A 22,633-nucleotide genomic window follows, 5' to 3' on the forward strand; every position below is an offset into this window, starting at 1 on the left:
GATTAGGTCTTGGATAAAAGGGACCATTTTCATGTTTGGGATGATTCGAAGCAGCTTGAGGATGTCCTTTATGCCAGACGGTGGCATAAGATACTCTTACGTCCACAAGAACAGCACCCGCTTTCTTTTTTCTTGGAGACATTGTTCGATATCCTCGACCATACAGCAGACCTGGTCGGTTGTTGATCTATTCAGCCCGAAACCTGCTTGTTCATTTGGAGCTGTGGGTCTATGATAGAGCTTATTCTGTTGTATATTAGCCTTTCCATAAGCTTGAAGGTGATGCGGAGGAGGCTGATTGGCCGGTAGCTTTTTGGGGCCTCAGGTGATTTGTTTGGTTTAAGAACAGCAATGACTTTTTCTGTTAATAATAATAGCTTACACTTATATAGCGCTTTTCTGGACAGTCCACTCAAAGCGCTTTACAGGTAATGGGGACTCCCCTCCACCACCACCAATGTGCAGCATCCACCTGGATGATGCGACGGCAGCCATAGTGTGCCAGAACGCTCACCACACATCAGCAATCAGTGGGGAGGAGAGCAGAGTAATGAAGCCAATTCATAGAGGGGGACTGTTAGGAGGCCATGATTGATAAAGGCCAATGGGAAATTTGGCCAGGACGCCAGGGTACACCCCTACTCTTTTTGAGAAACGCCCTGGGATTTTGAATGACCACAGAGAGTCAGGACCTCAGTTTCACATCTCATCTGAAGGACGGCCCCTGTTTACAGTATAGTGTCCCCATCACTACACTGGGGCATTAGGACCCACATGAGCCACAGGGTGAGCGCCCCCTGCTGGCCCCACTAACCTCAGTTTTTCCCCAGGAGGTCTCCCATCCAGGTACTGACCAGGCTCACACCTGCTTAGCTTCAGTGGGTTGCCAGTTCTGTTCTCCAGATCTTACACATTTTGTTTAGTAAAAGGCAACTGTTGAAAAATGCTAGTAGCCATTCTAAGGCAAGTACAGAGAGATGGGTAAGCTGTTCAGGATGCAGGTGGTCAGGTCCTGGAGCTTTCCCTGTCTTGAGGGTGGAAGTTGCTGCAATCAGTTCAGGATGGGTGAAGCTGCTGTGACTGTTATCATCTGCTGAGCTGGCTCACCAACTGTCATGAATAATCTTGTTTAACTTTCCTGGCAAACTGCTTGTCTATGTGGCTTGGCACTGTCAATAAGCACTTACCATGTACAGTATATAAAATATACAGAAACACAATTTGTACTGTCAGAAAACGTAGAAGCACTAACTTGTTACCCTTAGTTCTTGAATTGTAGCAAGAGAAACATGAGCAGGAAGAAGCATGGAACAACACTGAGGCTTTCATTGGCACTTTTATTTGGCTCAGAAGACACTTCCACTGCTCTCCTCCCAGGACCAGGCCACACAGGCTGCTCAGACCTGGCACCTCTGGACTCGGCCATCTTTGCACACAACCCAGAGGATCCCTCGGTCATAGGACACATGCCTGGCCACACCAGCTGCCCTTAGAGCCCACCACCTCCTGCCAAAGGCGTTACAGGCATCAATACCAACCCTGCAAGGAAGAAGCACAGGGTTAGAGCAGCCCAGAATTAGAGAATCACGCACCCATGTGTTATCCCTTCCCCCAGCTCACCTCTTGAAGACCACTCCATTCCTGTTCACCCCATACACACTGCCATCTGAGCCCACCTCCACCAGGGACAGGGAGCCCTGAATGGGGTACCACCTGTCGGAGCCTCTGCAGGAATCCCCACTCACATCCAGCTTGACAAAGATCTGGTCCAGCCTGTTCACTCCCCAGCAACCAAAAGGTCCACAGGAATAGTACTTGAGGGAGCCCACGACAGGAATCCAGGGGATGTTGCCCTGGCCAGCATACTGCAGCACAGGCCCGCTGTTCAGGCAGAAGATGGAATTGGCAGCATTGACACCAACCACGAACTTGTCTCCACCAGCATCAATCTGGATGAGGGAGCCTGCAGAGGAGAGCAAGAAATACAGCTGTTCTCAGCAGGGGGCAGTGCAGTGCTCATCCCTCAGTTACAAGGGAGTGAAATAGCTGCCTTCAGCCAGAAAACGCATTGACAGGTGGCCTGGCAGAGCCTGGTGGATTCATGGAGAAATCTGAAAGCTACCATTTCCAGCCTCTCTAGATCAGCTGTAGCCTCACCTGGTTGCACTCGGATCCACCTTCCTCCAAGCCACTTGAACACAAGGCTCGCGAGACTCACACTCCAGAGTCCTGCTGACCCCACACTCACATGTTTCCCCTTCATGGCCAGAGAGACCCAGCTGTTGCCCTGGTAGCTGACCAGGTTGTCTACATTGTCGACTCCACACACCCTTCCAGCACCAGCATCTATCTGCTTCAGACTGCCAGGCACAGCCCGACACTGCAGGGCTCCAGCCACAGACACTGGGGAGGAGAGGACGCCACTGGATCAATGACCACCAGCCAGATCAGGAAGAAGTAGCCTGGGCTCTTAGTGATCACACATAGGGGAATACCAACAAGGTCTTGCAGAACTTCTATAGTACATGGAAACATCTAAGGCATGGATTTAACACTCAGTCCAGGTATCTTTTAAGCAACATCTATACTCAAGACCCAACCAGATACACTGAAACCCATAACTATTAGCAGCATGCAATTACTACATCTCCATCTGTCCTTCCCCTACTACTTTTGCTTAAATCAGTATATCCAAACCTTACCTAGAAGGCATCCCACAAGCAAACACAACAAACACCCTCTCCCTTCCATGTTGATAAGTGATCCCACAAACCTCATGCATACTATTAGCCCCAGCAGTGGCCTTTATATAGTCAAGACTGCTGAGCTTCAGCTCCTACACACACCTGTCTAACCAGGTGTTAAATTGAACCATAACGAGCTGCTGATTGAATCACTCAAGTTTCAATTATAGAAGACATGAATTACATTCGTCCACAGAGCTCATCCTCAGGGTGTAGTAATCGTGGCGACAGAAAACGTTGTAATCGTTGAATGCAAAAAACAACTGAATTAGATAATTAGTTGTATCAAGACTTCCTCTGAAACATATTGCAAAGCTGAATATCTTGTTACAGACCTCTGCAGTCTTTGTCCTCAAACATTTTTTTCATCTGATTCAATTTTTCTGAGCACTCAGAGGATAATACCTGGGCCCTGATTTGAAATCTTCCAGATCCTGTCTTGTTTTCTCAATTAATCTGATACAAGTAAGGGATAAATGATAACTAACATTTATGAAAGCACAAGTTCCTGCATTCAGAATGGGGAATTAATGATATTGTAGCTCTTACAGCTCCTAATTCACGAGTGACCATTTAGACAGCACAGTGGTGTGGATTGAGGACTGCTGCCTCACAGTTCCTGGGGTTGATGTCCAGCTGGATTTCCTGCTGTGTGGAGCTTGCATGTCTTCCATGTGGATTTTCTCTGTGGGACCAGATTGCTCCCACTTTAGAAAGGCTTGTGTGTGAATTCCATAAATCCTCCCCTTGTGCTTGTGTTCACAGCCGCTGGTCGTTTCTTGACTGCAGATTGGAGGGTGTTTGTCTGTGAGGATATTAAAGACAAGGTAGATGTCATTACTACATACATTTTTGTGTTGAAATGTGATTCCATCTAAACAGATACAAAGGAAATGATATATAATGGAGGAAAGTGATTCAAAAGAAGACACAGAAAGAATTAAAACAGCTGAAGATACAAGATGTGAAGAAGGGGTTAACTGATTCCTTTCTGCGTGAGGACTGGACTTCTAAGTATCAGACTTGAGTTATGGCAGGAAAGGGGGATAACTGATAAGGATTCCAGATGCCAGCTAGGAAACCCCCCAGGGACGGAAAACTAACACTGACCATTTGGCCAAAGTCTGTAAACTGTCCAAACACCGTGACCTCCCTCCTTTACCATAGTAATGAGCTACGTCAGAAGCGGCAGGAAAGGGCTATATAACCCGAAAGCTTTGTACCGGCACTTTGAACGATCCTTCGGTTTTGTTGTTCCTTGCGGGAACAAGACTTTGGTTCTACTGTTCCTTGCATGTGTAGTGAGTCATAGCCGTTCAGGGACGCCAAATATGTAGTGTTGTAGTGGCTCTCTGAAGGCACCAGTTCTGTAGGGTTTGGGCATTTACTGAGACAATTATTAATTGTAGCAGTAAATCACAAAGTTGATTCTTTTGATGGCTTTAGAATCCAACCATGCGACATAACTGAAACAACGCACACACACAGGTACTAATACATGAGGATACATTTATTAATACATAGAATATCCATATAAACCTAACAGATCTTATCGAGAGGGTTATCAGAATACAAAAGGTATATATTCAATCAGTTACAAAGTGTTACACATATCAAGAGGACATACGTTCAGTATATCATTCATTTAGACCGTTTCATAAATGAACTTGGTTATAACTTCTACATTAGATACTCGAAACAAGTACATAACTCTTAGGAATTAAATTGATATCAACTGGTTGGGATAACAATTGAATTCTCGAGCTGTAATGCATTGAAGTTGAATACTCTTCCAATTTCTGGGGATTCAGATCTCCTGCGGGCACAAAGAAACAGTTGCAGGCTTGTTGCTGTCCAATCCGCGCTCTCTGGCTCGGTGCCAGGCTGTGCTGTGCGGCTTGCGACGGTGCGCTGCTGATGCTCACTGGCCTGCTAGTTAGTGTTGGCTTTAACTAGCAAAGTTTGCGCACAGGAGAAAAGATGACTGTGGGTCCCAGCAAGTCAGGAAGAGGACCGGTTCGTTCCTGATGAAGAGCTAGTTCTGAATAGTGATTCAGCTGTCCACAGTTCCGACCTGTTCACGAGGCCTGCTGCTGGTGCTAACCTCGGGTGGATCCTCTAGTTACTCTCTGGCAACCTCCGCTCTAGACTCTTAGAACAAAGGAAAGTTCTGGCACTCGGACACACTGGCCGTTCCGTGGTTGTCCGGGCTGAGTCTCAGGATGATCAGGAGGCGCGCTGCGAGAATGTCCTGCCCTTGGGAGCCTTCTGCTCCTGGGCCGTCCTGGCCTGGAATTCTCCTTTGAATTCCCTTAAGTATTGTCCACAGAATTCTCCTGAATCCCTTCTGAATCTCTCAGGCTCTCTGTGTTGCCTGTTTTTACCTAGAGGAACTTCAGCTCATTGATTGGCTGAAAGTTCCATGGGCATCAGAGTCCCACGTGGGTTACTCGGCCCTACCAGTCCCTGATTGGTTGATCAAGGTGAGATATGAGTCACTTACTCCTGACACTTAGTAATGCAGTCCAGATGTCCAACTATCACTCCCTAGACAGATAGGCGCCAATGGATGACCATTGATCATGATAGCCAGGCTTAGCTAAGTGCATCCCCCTTTGGGAGCTGTCTTTTATCAAAGGAACCCTAAATCAGCCTGCATGGTTTCTCTGTGGCTGCACCACAGAGATGAACAGAGAAATGAGGCCTAATTTGGGAAAGCTCAGAAACACTTAATTCTGCCTTATTAATAAGCCTCGCCGCTACACATGCAATAAACTCATCTGTTTAACTTCATTTTGGGATCCAGAACTTTATTCTTTCTGTTACAACACAGCCTAAAAGAGATGAGAAATCCCAGGTGGAGAAATTGATGAATGGAAACAGGACCAGGCCAGACGGCCAAGTCCTCCACAGTAACAGCTTGCTTGAGCTTCACACCTTGGGCCACCATGTAAATGAACTGAATTCTTTCTTAGCTCAGTTTGAGAGCAGTGAACCAGCAGAGGCCATTTTTAACACTGGAATTGGGCCCACTGGTGTCTCTCCCTTGACCAACTCAGTCCTGTATTCTGTAACCTGTTTCAGAAGTCACTTCCCACTCTTACAGGTCTAGGTTTGTGGAAAATAAGTGTTCTCCTGATTTTATTACTGTTTTATTCATTCATAATAATTTCGTACAATTAGATACACTTTTCTGGACACTTCACTCAAAGCAGGGTAAGCACCCCCTACTGCTCCTACTAACACCTCTCCTCTCAGCTGCGATTCTGCCCTGGAGGTAAAATGCTCGTCAGTTATGAAAAGGCACGCCCCCTGCTGGGAAGATATTGAAGTGGTCACTGAAATAACATAAATAAAAAATCTTATTTTGTAGCACTGTATGTCATCCTCTGTTGGCGTTTTTGTTATAGTGCACAAAGACTGAGTATTTCATGTTGTATTTCTATCACATTGCAAATTAATTAAAGCCCATCAGACTGAGTCTTTTCTCTTTATAAACTACATGTATAAGCTCATTTATGAGTTGAGCAAACTACCCGTTAAGCATCTCCAATCCTGGTCCTGAAGGGCCAGTGTACCTGCGGGTATTCAGGTGTCTTCAGAAATGGGAGCTGTTCAACTACTGATGAGCTCATTTATGTTAAGAGTCGATCTGGGACAAAACCTGCAGATACACTGACCTTCAGGAACCAGGATTAGTAACCACTGCTACACTGCTACATCATCTTGTCAGGGTTGTGAATGATTTACTGGCTGCATCTGACTCAGGGGCTCTCAGTATTCTTATGCACCTTGATATTAGTGGCCCCTTTAAACACAGTATCATTCATTGTTTCTCAAATGCTTGCAGACATTCATGTCTATTAGTTGTGCTGTTTTTAACTGGTTCCTCTTACATTTGACGGGCAGGCAGCATTTTGTTTCTCATGGTCCTCATAAATCCCTCATGGCCCCAGTCAATCGAGGTGTGCCTCACGGTTCAGTCTTGGGCCCATTGCTCTTCATTATCTGTATGCCCCTTCCCACTCAGATCATACGCAAATATGGTCTTCAGATTCATTGTTAGGCAGAAGATACGTTTTGCAGATTTACATTTAAACCTCTTCCCCCTCTGATCTTTCACCTTCATCACTTATCTCTTGACTATATAGCATGAAGCTCTTGCTGACATCAAATTCCTTGAAACTAAATAGTGACAAAACAGAAATTTAACTGGTTTGCAGCAAATGTCAGCTGGGAACACTTTGGGGAGCTTCACAGTAATGGTGGATTGCTTCTCCATGAAGGCATCAGATAGAGGCAGAAATCTGGAAGTCACACTTAATTCTCTCCTTTCTTTTGAGCACCATGTGAAAAACTTGATTCAAGATCTATTTTTTCACCTGAGAAACGTTCCCATATTAGGCAATTTCAATCAATGTCTGATGCCGAGTGCATTCATTGATAACATCGAGGTCTGGTTTCTGCAGCTCCGTGCTCTATAGCACCCCTAATATTCGTCTCAGTAAGTTACAATATGTGCACATTTCTGAGACTAGGACTTCTATCTCACACCAGAACAGGGCAGCGTATCCCTCCTACGCTTAAAGCTATACATTGCATGAAGTCATATTCAATATAAGATCTTATTGACTTTTAATGCTCTAAGGAACCAAACAGAACTGTATTTGCTCTATTTCCATGGAATGCCCTACCTCACACTATACAAGAGACAAGTTTTCTGAATCTGAACTTTAGCTCAACAAATACCAGGGGAATGTCAGATAGTCTAACAACATACCATAATGCTCTTGTTTAGTTTTATTTTCCTTTGTAAGAATTACATACAGTGTCCTTCCATTTTTAAAAGTGTTTTGTAAATGCAGTATTTTGTGTCATAAAACATTCATGAATCAAAACTGGAACATTCTGGCTTCTCAGTAGGGCTTGGGTAGATTGTAAATGTAACTAAAACATTTTGTATTTTAATTGAAATCGGAACAGTTTGATGTAAACATGCTGTACAAACAGCATAATCAACTACTCCTACTGTGAGGCATGGCGGAGACAGTATTGTCACTGTTCTGCTTCTCATTGCTGCTCAGCAAGCACTGGGTGTGTTGTCAAATAGAGGGCATAATGGATGAAGCAAAATCCAGGAAAGTAGCAGAGAAATAATCTCAGTTCAAAGCAACACTGGAATGGCATCAGATGAAGAAGTGCAGATCCTTCTGTACACATGTGCACCATTACTACAGAGACTTGCAGCTGTAATTGCTAGGAAAGGAGCTCCTAGCTATCTGAATTTGTACAGTCTATATTTTTTTCATTCGTATGAGCTTAACATGCAGAGGTTACATAGTTATATTGTCACAGTCAGGTGCCTCAGCCAGTCGCGGCTGGCATCATCCGAATCGGTCAAGCTGCCAGGGCATCTGAAGCGAGGGCAGGAGTATAGGATGTGGTCGGCCTTCTGCTCCTTGCCATCGCGCGCATTCGCAAATTTTGTCATCAGTTAGACCCCACTTGTGTAGGGTGGCCCGGAAACGGCCACGTCCGGTTCTTAGTCGGTTCAGCTTGACCCAGGCTTGTCTGGGTAGGTCATTTCCAGCGGGTTTGTTAGATACTTTGTCAATAAATTGTTTCAGTCTGTGGTTGTTATTATTCCACGCGTCTTGCCACTTTTTGTTAGCCCAATTGGTGCCATTGTCGTTGTTTGCTTCTTTCATGAGGCTCCTCATTGTGTTAGAAGGTGAGTGCCGGAGGATCGCGGTGTTCCGGTTGCAGATGGCATCGTGCAGCAGAAGGTTGGAGTCCTCCGAGGCTTTCAGTGCAAGGTTGATGCAACTTGCTTCTCTGCAAAGATTAGGTGGACAGATGCCGCTGAGAATCGGTAGCAATTCAGTGGGCAAAGGTCTAATGCACCCGGTGATAATGCGCATACGGTTGTTCAGGGCTGTGTCTACCTTCTTCGTGTGGCTGCTGTTGTGCCGGGCAGGAGAGTGTCACGACCACCAGGCAGTCAAGACCAAATCGTAAGCGAGCTAATCAGCCCCAGCAGCGGGTGATTATTAACAAACGCCGCCGCACGAGTTAAACCACCTGCGCACACTCACTGTGCGGTGCGCACTGCTATTTGTACCATCTTCACCTTCTTCCCGCTGCTCGGTATTGAGTCTACTCCTTGAGAGCTCTACCTGGCGTTTTTCCCCTTCTGCCTTTTCGACTTTGCACCTCGCCTCTCGCTTCGGACTGTTTGCTACCGGAGATCTTCCTGGATTACGATTTGCCTTTCGCCTTTTGACTACGACCTTGCCTCTCGTTTTGGTTTGTTCGCCTGCCTCATCTATTACCCGTGCCTGCGTCTGCACAGGATCCTTGTATCTTCCCACCAGGGATTCCTAACAGAATACCGAGCCCAAAGATGGATCCCGCGGACGCACAAGCTTTTTGCTCACTTTTCAATCGCCATTCCCAAGCTCTCACCCAGCTTCAATCTTCGCTCCACATTCTCTCCAATCATGTCGCTAGCCTTCCGCCCTCCCCTGTCCCAACGCCTCCAGCACAGACCACTGCTCCAATCCCTGTTACCCCGCCCACCTCTCCCGTAGCCTCACCGTTTGTTCTCCCGGAAAGATATGACGGCAACACCGCGGGCTGTAGGGGTTTTATTGCGCAATGCTCCTTGGCTTTCCAGTTGCATCCTGAGCATTTTTTTTCTTCCCGGGAGCAGATCGGTTTCGCCCTTTCCTTGCTCACTGGCAAGGCTCTGGACTGGGCAGCTGTGTTGCCTGCTAGGGGAGATTTTCAGTTTGCTGAGTTCCAGCTTTTTGTTGACCAGCTCCAGGCACGTTTTTCTCCAGCATTCGGCTGCAGAGAGCAGAGAGTCATGATGGAAGCAGTCCTGGCCGTCCTGAAGGTACTACCGCCACGGTGCCCACTCGGCCTCATGCACCCCTTTCCTCGGAGGAAAAGGAAAGGCGCCGTTGGGAGGGACTGTGTCTCTATTGCTCTGCACCTGATCACCTTCTCTCTGCTTGTCCCTTGAGACCCCCTTATCCCTCTCGAACCCTTCCGCAGCCTACTGTTAGAGTCAGTAGTACTGTTTTTTCTCAAACCTCTTCAGGCCCTTTATTCCCAGCTGAAATTTCTTGGACTGACGCACAACTTCCCCTTTTGGTTTTTGTTGACTCGGGGGCAGCGGGGAACTTTATAGACGTCACTTTTGCTAAGAAGTGGGATATTCCCCTGGCTCCGGTCTCACCCCCGATCTGTATTCAAGCTCTGGATGGATCCCCGATTGCACCTGGACGGATTACATGGCAGACCGTCCCTCTCTCTCTATCAGTTGGTGCTACTCATGTTGAGGAAATCTCACTCCTTCTCCTGGACTCGCCTGCCTACCCGGTAATCCTGGGTCTTCCCTGGCTCAAGAAGCACGATCCCCACATCTCCTGGGACAAGAACGAGCTCATTGCCTGGAGCCACTCCTGTCATGTCAACTGTTGTCGTCAGCCGGTTAAGGTTGCTGCTGCAGTAACCTCTATGGAGGAGCACTCTACCATCCCGCCCCAATACAGGCATCTGAAACAAGCCTTTGATAAGCAGAAGGCTCTTTCGCTTCCACCTCACCGTACCTGCGACTGTGCTATAGAGTTGCTCCCTGGAACCCTTCCACCCAAAGGACGGATCTACCCTCTCACTCAGGCAGAGAATCAGGCTTTGCAAGATTATATTAAGGAGGCTCTGGAGTCAGGATTCATTCGTCCCTCCTCTTCTCCGGCCTGTGCGGGTTTTTTCTTTATTGGGAAGAAGGACGGCTCCTTGCGGCCGTGTATTGATTACAGAGGACTGAACTCCATTACGGTTAAACATCGTTACCCCCTGCCTTTAATTCCAGCCGCTTTGGAGTCCGTACGGGGAGCCTCCATCTTCTCAAAATTAGATCTACGGGGGGCTTACAACCTAATCAGGATACGTGAAGGGAATGAGTGGAAGACAGCCTTTATGACCACCCATGGACATTATGAATATCAGGTGATGCCTTTTGGTCTTGTTAATGCCCCGGCTGTCTTCCAGTCATTCATGAATGACATCTTTAGGGACATTATTGGGAATTTTGTTTTGGTTTACCTGGATGATATCCTCATCTTTTCTGCCAACCCTAGGGATCATGTCCACCACGTCCAGGAGGTCCTGACTAGACTCATTAACAACAAACTCTACGCCAAGCTTGAGAAGTGCGTTTTCCACGCCTCAAAAGTTCACTTTCTGGGTTACATCATTTCCTCATTTGGTGTAGAGATGGACTCTGCTAAGGTGGCGGCCATCAATGACTGGCCAGCCCCTCGTAACTTAAAGCAAATTCAACGTTTTCTAGGTTTTGCCAACTTCTATAGACGTTTCATCCGGAACTTTAGCTCCGTCATGACGCCTATCACCGCACTAACCCACAATCGACCAGGCTTGGGTAAATGGAACCCGGAGGCTAACCAGGCTTTTTTACGCTTAAAACAACTCTTCAGTTCGGCACCACTTCTACGACACCTGGATCCCTCTCAGCCATTCATTGTGGAGGTTGACGCCTCAGCCTATGGGGTTGGGGCAGTCCTCTCCCAGCGCCACGGGGATAAGCACATTCCACATCCCTGTGCCTTCTTTTCGAGGAAACTCTCCCCTGCCGAGGTTAATTATGATGTCGCTAATCGTGAATTCTTGGCTATCAAGCTGGCCCTGGAGGAATGGAGACACTGGTTGGAGGGGGCTCATCACCCCTTTGTCATTATCACGGACCATAAGAACCTGGCCTACATTCAGTCGGCCAAACGCCTCAATTCCCGTCAGGCCCGTTGGTCTCTTTTCTTTTCTCGATTTAATTTTGTGATCACCTATACGCCTGGCTCGAAGAATGGGAGGGCTGATGCTCTCTCTCGGCTCCATGATCCCCCGGATCTGGACTACACACCGGAACCAATCATTTCATCTAACAGAATCCTCGATCCACTGCTCTATTGAAGATCAGATCAGACGTGCCCTCAAGGGAGCTATAGTTCCTTTGTGCTGCCCCCCGGATAAGCTTTTTGTACCGGACAACTTGCGTTCTGCTGTCCTGCAATGGGGGCATGACTCTCGGTTTGCAGGCCATCCCGGGTGCAGACGCACTCTGGACTTACTCACCAGAGATTTCTGGTGGCCTTCCATGCGATCAGATGCTGCAGAGTACGTCCGAGCTTGCCTGGTCTGTGCCAGGATCAAGACTCCGCGTGCCAAGAAGACCGGTCTCCTTCACCCTCTTCCGATCCCACACCGCCCTTGGTCCCACATAGCTGTGGACTTCATTACGGACCTTTCTAGCAGTCAAAGTCATACGGTAATCTTGGTGATATCTGATCGTTTTTCCAAGGCAGCCCATTTCGTCCCCCTCCAAGCATTGCCCACAGCCCAGGAAATGGCGTTACTGTTTGTGCAACAGGTCGTTAGGATAAATAGGTTGCCCGACGATGTGGTCTCAGACAGGGGACCTCAATTTGTCTCGGCCTTTTGGAAGGCGTTCTGCCAAGCTTTAGGGACCCATGTATCTCTGACTTCGGGTTATCATCCTGAGGCCAATGGTCAGGTGGAACGGACCAACCAAAGCCTCCTTACCTTTTTGAGAGCCTTCACCTCCAACTCGCAGGATGACTGGTCATTGCTACTTCCCTGGGCAGAGTATGCCCATAATTCTCTTACCTCCTCCTCCACAGGTCTCTCTCCCTTCCTCTGTTCACTAGGTTATCAACCCACTCTCATTCCTGCCACCCCTCCGGACACGGCTGTGCCGTCGGTGCGTCAATATATTTCCAAGCTGCGCAGGACCTGGAGAATGGCGAGGAATGACAGCTCTCACCAAGTCAACCCAGCGCCAGGCCAAATGTGCAAACCGACACCGCAGACCACCCCCCGTTTTCGCAGAGGACAGTTTGTTTGGCTATCAACAAGGAACCTACCTCTACACCTGCCTTCCAAGAAGCTCGGGCCTAGGTATATCGGCCCCTTCAGGATACTCTCCCGGATCACCCCAGTTACCTTCCGTCTTGCACTTCCCCCCACCCTTAAAATCCACCCGTCTTTCCACGTCTCCCTCCTGAAACCCTTCTACCGCTCACCTCTTGCGGCTCCCCAACGTCGCCCGCCACCCCCGCGTCGAATTCTGGGGCATCAGGCATATACAGTCCACAAGATCCTCGACTCTAGATGGAACCGCGGTACCCTTCAGTATCTGGTTGACTGGGAGGGTTATGCCCCTGAAGAAAGATCGTGGGTTCCGGAGAGGGATATTTTGGACCCTACGCTAATCGGAGACTTCCACAGGGACTATCCCGATCGGCCGTCTCAGGCGTCGGGAGCCGCCCGTGAAGGGGGGGGGGTACTGTCACGACCACCAGGCAGTCAAGACCAAATCGTAAGCGAGCTAATCAGCCCTAGCAGCGGGTGATTATTAACAAACGCCGCCGCACGAGTTAAACCACCTGCGCACACTCACTGTGCCTCGTTTATTCTGGATTTTGGATTTCCCTTCTGCCTTTTCGACTTTGCACCTCCCCTCTCGCCTCGGACTGTTTGCTATTGGAGATCTTCCTGGATTACGATTTGCCTTTCGCCTTTTGACTACGACCTTGCCTCTCGTTTTGGTTTGTTCGCCTGCCTCATCTATTACCCGTGCCTGCGTCTGCACAGGATCCTTGTATCTTCCCACCAGGGATTCCTAACAGAGAGCAGTACTCAGCTACCGAGAAGGCTAGAGAAAGTACAGAGGTGTGTTAGACGGTGAAATTTGCACCCCAGCTAGTGCCAGCTAGTCTTTGCAGGAGGTTGTTCCTTGCTTGGATTTTTGCTGCTGTTTGTTCGAGATGTTGCTTGAAGGTCAGTGAGCGGTCAAGGACAACTCCTAGATATTTCGGGCTTTTCTCAAATGGAATAGTTTTGTCTTTGCACTTGACGTTGATTGTTATGTTAGCAAGGTGATTGGCGAGGTGTAAAATGCTGCTCACTGTCTTGGTGATGCTAAGTTTTAAACTCCAGAAGTAGCAGTTCAGCTTGTTCAGGTCAATCGATAGTGTAGTTTCTATTGCTTTGATGTCTGTGGAGCAATGCATAATAGTGATGGCGTCTGCATCTACAGTATGTACTTTTTGGCAGCTGTACATGGCAGGTCAGCTGTGTAGATGTTAAACAGCATTGGCACCAGCACCAAGCCTTGTGGGACACCCTTCTTAAGGTAAAATTTCCTGGAGCTGTCATTGCCCAGTGTTAAGGTAAATGATCTGTTAGAGATTAGGTCTTGAATAAAAGGGACCATTTTCATGTTTGGGATGATTCGAAGCAACTTGAGGATGAGTCCTTTATGCCAGACTGTGGCATAAGTTACTCTTACGTCCACAAGAACAGCACCCGCTTTCTTTTTTCTTGGAGACATTGTTCGATATCCTCGACCATACAGCAGACCTGGTCGGTTGTTGATCTATTCGGCCCGAAACCTGCTTGTTCATTTGGAGCTGTGGGTCTATGATAGAGCTTATTCTGTTGTATATTAGCCTTTCCATAAGCTTGAAGGTGATGCGGAGGAGGCTGATTGGCCGGTAGCTTTTTGGGGCCTCAGGTGATTTGTTTGGTTTAAGAACAGCAATGACTTTTTCTGTTAATAATAATAGCTTACACTTATAGAGCGCTTTTCTGGACAGTCCACTCAAAGCACTTTACAGGTAATGGGGACTCCCCTCCACCACCACCAATGTGCAGCATCCACCTGGATGATGCGACGGCAGCCATAGTGTGCCAGAACGCTCCTCCACCACCAATGTGCAGCATCCACCTGGATGATGCGACGGCAGCCATAGTGTGCCAGAACGCTCACCGCACATCAGCAATCAGTGGGGAGGAGAGCAGAGTAATGAAGCCAATTCATAGAAGGGGATTGTTAGGAGGCCATGATTGATAAAGGCCAATGGGAAATTTGGCCAGGACACCGGGGTACACCCCTACTCTTATTTGAGAAACGCCCTGGGATTTTGAATGACCACAGAGAGTCAGGACCTCAGTTTCACATCTCATCTGAAGGACAGCGCCTGTTTACAGTATAGTGTCCCCGTCACTACACTGGGGCATTAGGACCCACATGAGCCACAGGGTGAGCGCCCCCTGCTGGCCCCACTAACCTCAGTTTTTCCCCAGGAGGTCTCCCATCCAGGTACTGACCAGGCTCACACCTGCTTAGCTTCAGTGGGTTGCCAGTTCTGTTCTCCAGATCTTACACATTTTGTTTAGTAAAAGGCAACTGTTGAAAAATGCTAGTAGCCATTCTAAGGCAAGTACAGAGAGATGGGTAAGCTGTTCAGGATGCAGGTGGTCAGGTCCTGGAGCTTTCCCTGTCTTGAGGGTGGAAGTTGCTGCAATCAGTTCAGGATGGGTGAAGCTGCTGTGACTGTTATCATCTGCTGAGCTGGCTCACCAACTGTCATGAATAATCTTGTTTAACTTTCCTGGCAAACTGCTTGTCTATGTGGCTTGGCTTGCCACTGTCAATAAGCACTTACCATGTACAGTATATAAAACATACAAAAACAATTTCTACTGTCAGAAAACGTAGAAGCACTAACTTGTTACCCTTAGTTCTTGAATTGTAGCAAAAGAGAAACATGAGCAGGAAGAAGCATGGAACAACACTGAGGCTTTCATTGGCACTTTTATTTGGCTCAGAAGACACTTCCACTGCTCTCCTCCCAGGACCAGGCCACACAGGCTGCTCAGACCTGGCACCTCTGGACTCGGCCATCTTTGCACACAACCCAGAGGATTCCTCGGTCATAGGACACATGCCTGGCCACACCAGCTGCCCTTAGAGCCCACCACCTCCTGCCAAAGGCGTTACAGGCATCAATACCAACCCTGCAAGGAAGAAGCACAGGGTTAGAGCAGCCCAGAATTAGAGAATCACGCACCCATGTGTTATCCCTTCCCCCAGTCACCCCCAGCTCACCTCTTGAAGACCACTCCATTCCTGTTCACCCCATACACACTGCCATCTGAGCCCACCTCCACCAGGGACAGGGAGCCCTGAATGGGGTACCACCTGTCGGAGCCTCTGCAGGAATCCCCACTCACATCCAGCTTGACAAAGATCTGGTCCAGCCTGTTCACTCCCCAGCAACCAAAAGGTCCACAGGAATAGTACTTGAGGGAGCCCACGACAGGAATCCAGGGGATGTTGCCCTGGCCAGCATACTGCAGCACAGGCCCGCTGTTCAGGCAGAAGATGGAATTGGCAGCATTGACACCAACCACAAACTTGTCTCCACCAGCATCAATCTGGATGAGGGAGCCTGCAGAGGAGAGCAAGAAATACAGCTGTTCTCAGCAGGGGGCAGTGCAGTGCTCATCCCTCAGTTACAAGGGAGTGAAATAGCTGCCTTCAGCCAGAAAACGCATTGACAGGTGGCCTGGCAGAGCCTGGTGGATTCATGGAGAAATCTGAAAGCTACCATTTCCAACCTCTCTAGATCAGCTGTAGCCTCACCTGGTTGCACTCGGATCCACCTTCCTCCAAGCCACTTGAACACAAGGCTTGCGAGACTCACACTCCAGAGTCCTGCTGACCCCACACTCACATGTTTCCCCTTCATGGCCAGAGAGACCCAGCTGTTGCCCTGGTAGCTGACCAGGTTGTCTGCATTGTCGACTCCACACACCCTTCCAGCACCAGCATCTATCTGCTTCAGACTGCCAGGCACAGCCCGACACTGCAGGGCTCCAGCCACAGACACTGGGGAGGAGAGGACGCCACTGGATCAATGACCACCAGCCAGATCAGGAAGAAGTAGCCTGGGCTCTTAGTGATCACACATAGGGGAATACCAACAAGGTCTTGCAGAACTTCTATAGTACATGGAAACATCTAAGGCATGGATTTAACACTCAGTCCAGGTATCTTTTAAGCAACATCTATACTCAAGACCCAACCAGATACACTGAAACCCATAACTATTAGCAGCATGCAATTACTACATCTCCATCTGTCCTTCCCCTACTACTTTTGCTTAAATCAGTATATCCAAACCTTACCTAGAAGGCATCCCACAAGCAAACACAACAAACACCCTCTCCCTTCCATGTTGATAAGTGATCCCACAAACCTCATGCATACTATTAGCCCCAGCAGTGGCCTTTATATAGTCAAGACTGCTGAGCTTCAGCTCCTACACACACCTGTCTAACCAGGTGTTAAATTGAACCATAACGAGCTGCTGATTGAATCACTCAAGTTTCAATTATAGAAGACATGAATTACATTCGTCCACAGAGCTCATCCTCAGGGTGTAGTAATCGTGGCGACAGAAAACGTTGTAATTGTTGAATGCAAAAAATAACTGAATTAGATAATTAGTTGTATCAAGACTTCCTCTGAAACATATTGCAAAGCTGAATATCTTGTTACAGACCTCTGCAGTCTTTGTCCTCAAACATTTTTTTCATCTGATTCAATTTTTCTGAGCACTCAGAGGATAATACCTGGGCCCTGATTTGAAATCTTCCAGATCCTGTTTTGTTTTCTCAATTAATCTGATACAAGTTAGGGATAAATGATAACTAACATTTATGAAAGCACCAGTTCCTGCATTCAGAATGGGGAATTAATGATATTGTAGCTCTTACAGCTCCTAATTCACGAGTGACCATTTAGACAGCACAGTGGTGTGGATTGAGGACTGCTGCCTCACAGTTCCTGGGGTTGATGTCCAGCTGGATTTCCTGCTGTGTGGAGCTTGCATGTCTTCCATGTGGATTTTCTCTGTGGGACCAGATTGCTCCCACTTTAGAAAGGCTTGTGTGTGAATTCCATAAATCACAGCCGCTGGTCGTTTCTTGACTGCAGATTGGAGGGTGTTTGTCTGTGAGGATATTAAAGACAAGGTAGATGTCATTACTACATACATTTTTGTGTTGAAATGTGATTCCATCTAAACAGATACAAAGGAAATGATATATAATGGAGGAAAGTGATTCAAAAGAAGACACAGAAAGAATTAAAACAGCTGAAGATACAAGATGTGAAGAAGGGGTTAACTGTGAAGTAAGAGACAAGATGTAAAAAGGGTTAATAACTTAAGTCAGTTCTGCCTGAAAATTAGACTTCTAAGCAACAGGGGTTTATAGCAGGAAAGGGGGTAAGCTGATAAGGATTCCAGATGCGAGCAGGGAACCCCCTGGGGGCATAATCTTAAACTGACCATTTGGCCAAATACCATGACCCCCCCCTTACCATAACACCGAATGACGTCTGAAGCAGCAAGCAAGGACTATATAACCTAAAAGTTTGTACCGGCACATCGAACAATACTTCGGTTTTGTTGTTGCTTGCGGGAAACAAGACTTCGGCTTTATTGTTCCTTGCATGCAATAAACTCATCTGTTTTACTTCAACTGGGGATCAAGAACCTTATTTCTTCTGTTACAACAAATTTGGCGTAGTCGGCGGATGCTCCAGAAGGCGCAGAACTTCCCATCGGCAGGAGAGACGGTCAGCGCTCACATTACTAAGAGGTAAGGACTCCTCTTTTTTTTAAAAAAGTCCCGACTCTCTCTGACCGATTGGGAAGTCTCTGCTCCCTGCGAGAATCGCCCGAGATGACAGAGTAAACGTGAGTTCCCGAATTCCTGTGGTCCGGGGAAGACACTGGTGTATGTAATGGGTTGTTTGCTGTAAGCCCAGAATTTGGTCTGGCAGGCGGTCCGCGGTATTGTGTACAGGTGTTCGAAGCTGGTGTATGCCTTAATTGCACGTGGAGTTTTTGAACGGGTTTTGGACCTTTACCGCGAAGTTCAGGACTGGTGTGGGCCTTAATTGCGCCCGGAGTTCTGAAGGTCAGAACTGGTTTGGGCCTTAATTGCGCCCGGAGTTCTGAGGCTCAGGATCGGTGTGGGCCTTAATTGCGCCCGGGGTTCTAGAGCAAGTGGTGCATTAAATGCATGTAGTTCAGGACTGGTGTGGGCCTTAATTGCGCCCCGGGTCCTGAGATTAGCTACGCCTTGATCATGCACGGATTGGCGTTGCGTGGTTTTTTGTTTTAAAGGGAACAGAAGTAGGAGAGATATATATACAGTGCCTTGCGAAAGTATTCGGCCTTGAACTTTTCAACCTTTTGCCACATTTCAGGCTTCAAACATAAAGATATAAATTTTTTATTTTATGTGAAGAATCACCAACAAGTGGGACACAATTGTGAAGTGGAACGAAATCTATTGGATTTTTGAAACTTTTTTAACTAATAAAAAAATGAAAAGTGAGGCGTGCAAAATTATTCGGCCCCTTTACTTTCAGTGCAGCAAACTCACTCCAGAAGTTCAGCGAGGATCTCTGAATGATCCAATGTTGTCCTAAATGACTGATGGTGATAAATAGAATCCACCTGTGTGTAATCAAGTCTCTGTATAAATGCACCTGCTCTGTGATAGTCTCAAGGTTCTGTTGAAAGCGCAGAGAGCATCATGAAGACCAAGGAACACACCAGGCAGGTCCGTAATACTGTTGTGGAGAAGTTTAAAGCCGGATTTGGATACAAAAAGATTTCCCAAGCTTCAAACATCCCAAGGAGCACTGTGCAAGCGATCATCTTAAAATGGAAGGAGTATCAGACCACTGCAAATCTACCAAGACCTGGCCGTCCCTCTAAACTTTCAGCTCAGACAAGGAGAAGACTGATCAGAGATGCAGCCAAGAGCCCCATGATCACTCTGGATGAACTGCAGAGAACTACAGCTGAGGTGGGAGAGTCTGTCCATAGGACAACAATCAGTCTTACACTGCACAAATCTGGCCTTTATGGAAGAGTGGCAAGAAGAAAGCCATTTCTCAAAGATATCCATAAAAAGTCTCGTCTAAAGTTTGCCACAAGCCACCTGGGAGACACCCCAAACATGTGGAAGAAGGTGCTCTGGTCAGATGAAACCAAAATCGAACTTTTTGGCCACAATGCAAAACGATATGTTTGGCGTAAAAGCAACACAGCTCATCACCCTCAACACACCATCCCCACTGTCAAACATGGTTTGGGCCTGCTTTTCTTCAGCAGGGACAGGGAAGATGGTTAAAATTGAGGGGAAGATGGATGCAGCCAAATACAGGACCATTCTGGATGAAAACCTGTTGGAGTCTGCAAAAGACCTGAAACTGGGACGGAGATTTATCTTCCAACAAGACAATGATCCCAAACATACAGCAAAATCTACAAAGGAATGGTTCACAAATAAACGTATCCAGGTGTTTGAATGGCCAAGTCAAAGTCCAGACCTGAATCCAATCGAGAATCTGTGGAAAGAGCTGAAAACTGCTGTTCACAAACGCTCTCCATCCAACCTCACTGAGCTCGAGCTGTTTTGCAAGGAAGAATGGGCAAGAATTTCAGTCTCTCGATGTGCAAAACTGATAGAGACATACCCCAAGCGACTTGCAGCTGTAATCGCAGCAAAAGGTGGCTCTACAAAGTATTAACGCAAGGGGGCCGAATAATTTTGCACGCCCCACTTTTCATTTTTTTATTAGTTAAAAAAGTTTCAAAAATCCAATAGATTTCGTTCCACTTCACAATTGTGTCCCACTTGTTGGTGATTCTTCACATAAAATAAAAAATGTATATCTTTATGTTTGAAGCCTGAAATGTGGCAAAAGGTTGAAAAGTTCAAGGGGGCCGAATACTTTCGCAAGGCACTGTATATGTTTTTGGCGTTTTCCTTGTTTGTGAAATACATATACACACGCACGACACTAACATAAACACACCTCATAATAAAAGAGCAAAGCATTAAGTAGCAGGATTTAAAGGACATTGAGACCCGAGAATCGCCCTGATTGAGCTCAGTGTGTAAGTCCACCCCGGGGCAAAAGCAGCGATGCTGGCGTTCTGGGGATGGTGAATTACTGATCAAGAAAGGGGGTTTTCGAGGTCTCGTTCCTTACCTGTGAACAGTGCGGTGTAAGTCCTCTCTAAAGTCTCTGAGAGGCATTTAGATCTGGAGGTAACAGACGCCCTTGGCTGAATGAGTGCAGGAATGCACAGGTTTGTCAAGTGAAAGCATCCCCTTACTGTATGAGCTGTTACCTCACACACGACAAAAGTAAAAGAGACCGAACATGTGTACTAACTGATGGTTTGAGAAAGTGGTGGAAGGGTCCGTTTATATATCGGAAAAGTGTAAGTTGACGGAAAAGAAGGAGAAAAATATGGGAAAAGCTGAGTTTGTCAGAGGGAGTTTGGGGCAAAGACGCCTGTAAAGAAAGCATATGCGTATTGATTGGCAAAAGCACAAGCATGTAGCTCCCACCCTGGTGCACGGCCGGCACCAGTGGTGGCAGATACATGAGAGAAAAAAAAAGAAATTGGGATGTGACTTCAAAGTGTGTTTACGGGGAAAACAAAAACCCGGAAGAAAAGATACTTTACTCGCTACGAAAGAGTATAAACAAAAGCGAAAAGAGGCAGTGCAGGAGAATCAGAAACTAAAAGAAGAATTAGTTCCTGGTCGCACTGCACTAGTTAATGTGTTATATCCTGCTCTCCCATAGGGGAACAGAAAGGCAGGAAATGAAAATAATTGGGATCAATTCCCACAGTGACCATATGGAGACGGGGGGTCTGAGTGGGATGACACCTGGTACGAGTGTGATAGAGACGGAACACGAACTCCTTAAACAGAGGGCGCCCGCAGACCTGTACTCTCACCCTAAGTAGGAGAGGGCCTGATGTAGCGGGGGCTGGCGCTGTTGATGACAGCGTCACTCTAAGTGTCTCGTACCCCGTCGAGGGGGTCCGCACTCGCACCTACCTTCCCTGATTCCCCCATACGATCAAATCCAAAACCGGATGATATTGACCGGTGGGTTAAAGTACCGCACCCGAAATTAGGAACGCAGCGAACCTGGAGTGCGCTTCAGGAATTAAAAGGATTCATGTAGAAGTAAAACAAGAATACAGCACATTGTAGTACGAAGAGAAAAATATATTCTCGATGTGTATGTGTGTTTTATGAATTTGTGTGCCGGCATGTATGTGTGTAACTGTGAGTTTTTGTATACTAAATGACGGTATGAGTGTGTTTAGCCAGCTGGACTGGCTAGAGACGTAACTAAAGAGACTTGACGAAAATCAACTTAAGGAGATTGGAAAATATAAGAGCGTCTGAAACGTATAAGTACAGTACAGGTGGACGTCAAAGTAGTTAGATAAACAGTTTTTGTATTTTTTACACAATTAGTTGCAATAGTGGAAACAATTTGGGTTTATTCGAATGTCTCGAAACCAGACATCCTGAAACGCTGTAGGTTTAGAATCGAGACTGGGGAGACTAACGTCTTGTGAGAAGATCTGTTTACCTAACGATTAGATCCTGTAAATCCCTTGTAGCCTCCCTAAGTCTGTCCCAGTCCAGTGGATAAAAATGTACTGTTAATGGAGTGTTGGTTTCTCTGTTAGGGGATACTGGAGCACTACTGTCATGCTTGTTTCACTCCTCTGTTCAACAGTGTGCTATAGAGTAATGTATATGGGGAGACGGCAGGAAGCCACAGGAGTATTGGGGCAGCAAGTTTTACTTGCCAAGTACCAGATTTTAATGGGTGGTTTGATCCCAGATCTATTGGGTTGAAATATTATGCATTACAAAGAATGACTATCCAGAACAGTGTATCACGTGGCTTCAACTGACCGTGATCACTCAGTATGTTGATGGTATTCTGAGTGCTTCCCCTGACGAGGAAACCCACAAGTCTCAGTTGCTTCAGCTTTAGAGTGTCTAATAGAAGCAGTTATGATAAGGCCCTTTTGTGTCTAGCATTGTGAAATTTTAACAGGGCCTGGGTGCAATGTTTTTTACAGGGTGAG

General features: G+C 47.0%; 2 protein-coding genes across 2 annotated transcripts; both read right to left on the reverse strand.

The window, feature by feature from the left end:
- Positions 1-1,323: 1,323 nt before the first annotated feature.
- Positions 1,324-2,808, reverse strand: LOC138225312 (fish-egg lectin-like). The gene is made up of 4 exons (XM_069185123.1): positions 2,703-2,808; positions 2,158-2,403; positions 1,621-1,963; positions 1,324-1,539 (listed from the first exon to the last, which is right to left on the reverse strand). Exons 1-4 carry the CDS (start codon positions 2,776-2,778, stop codon positions 1,398-1,400), a joined length of 807 nt encoding a protein of 268 aa, XP_069041224.1. The 5' UTR covers positions 2,779-2,808; the 3' UTR covers positions 1,324-1,397.
- Positions 2,809-15,431: 12,623 nt separating this feature from the next.
- Positions 15,432-16,926, reverse strand: LOC138225301 (fish-egg lectin-like). Its single transcript, XM_069185081.1, has 4 exons — positions 16,821-16,926; positions 16,276-16,521; positions 15,739-16,081; positions 15,432-15,647 (listed from the first exon to the last, which is right to left on the reverse strand). Exons 1-4 carry the CDS (start codon positions 16,894-16,896, stop codon positions 15,506-15,508), a joined length of 807 nt encoding a protein of 268 aa, XP_069041182.1. The 5' UTR covers positions 16,897-16,926; the 3' UTR covers positions 15,432-15,505.
- Between the last annotated feature and the right edge of the window lie 5,707 nt (positions 16,927-22,633).

Source organism: Lepisosteus oculatus, chromosome 27 (assembly GCF_040954835.1).
Source record: "Lepisosteus oculatus isolate fLepOcu1 chromosome 27, fLepOcu1.hap2, whole genome shotgun sequence".
Classification (NCBI taxonomy): Eukaryota; Metazoa; Chordata; class Actinopteri; order Semionotiformes; family Lepisosteidae; genus Lepisosteus; species Lepisosteus oculatus.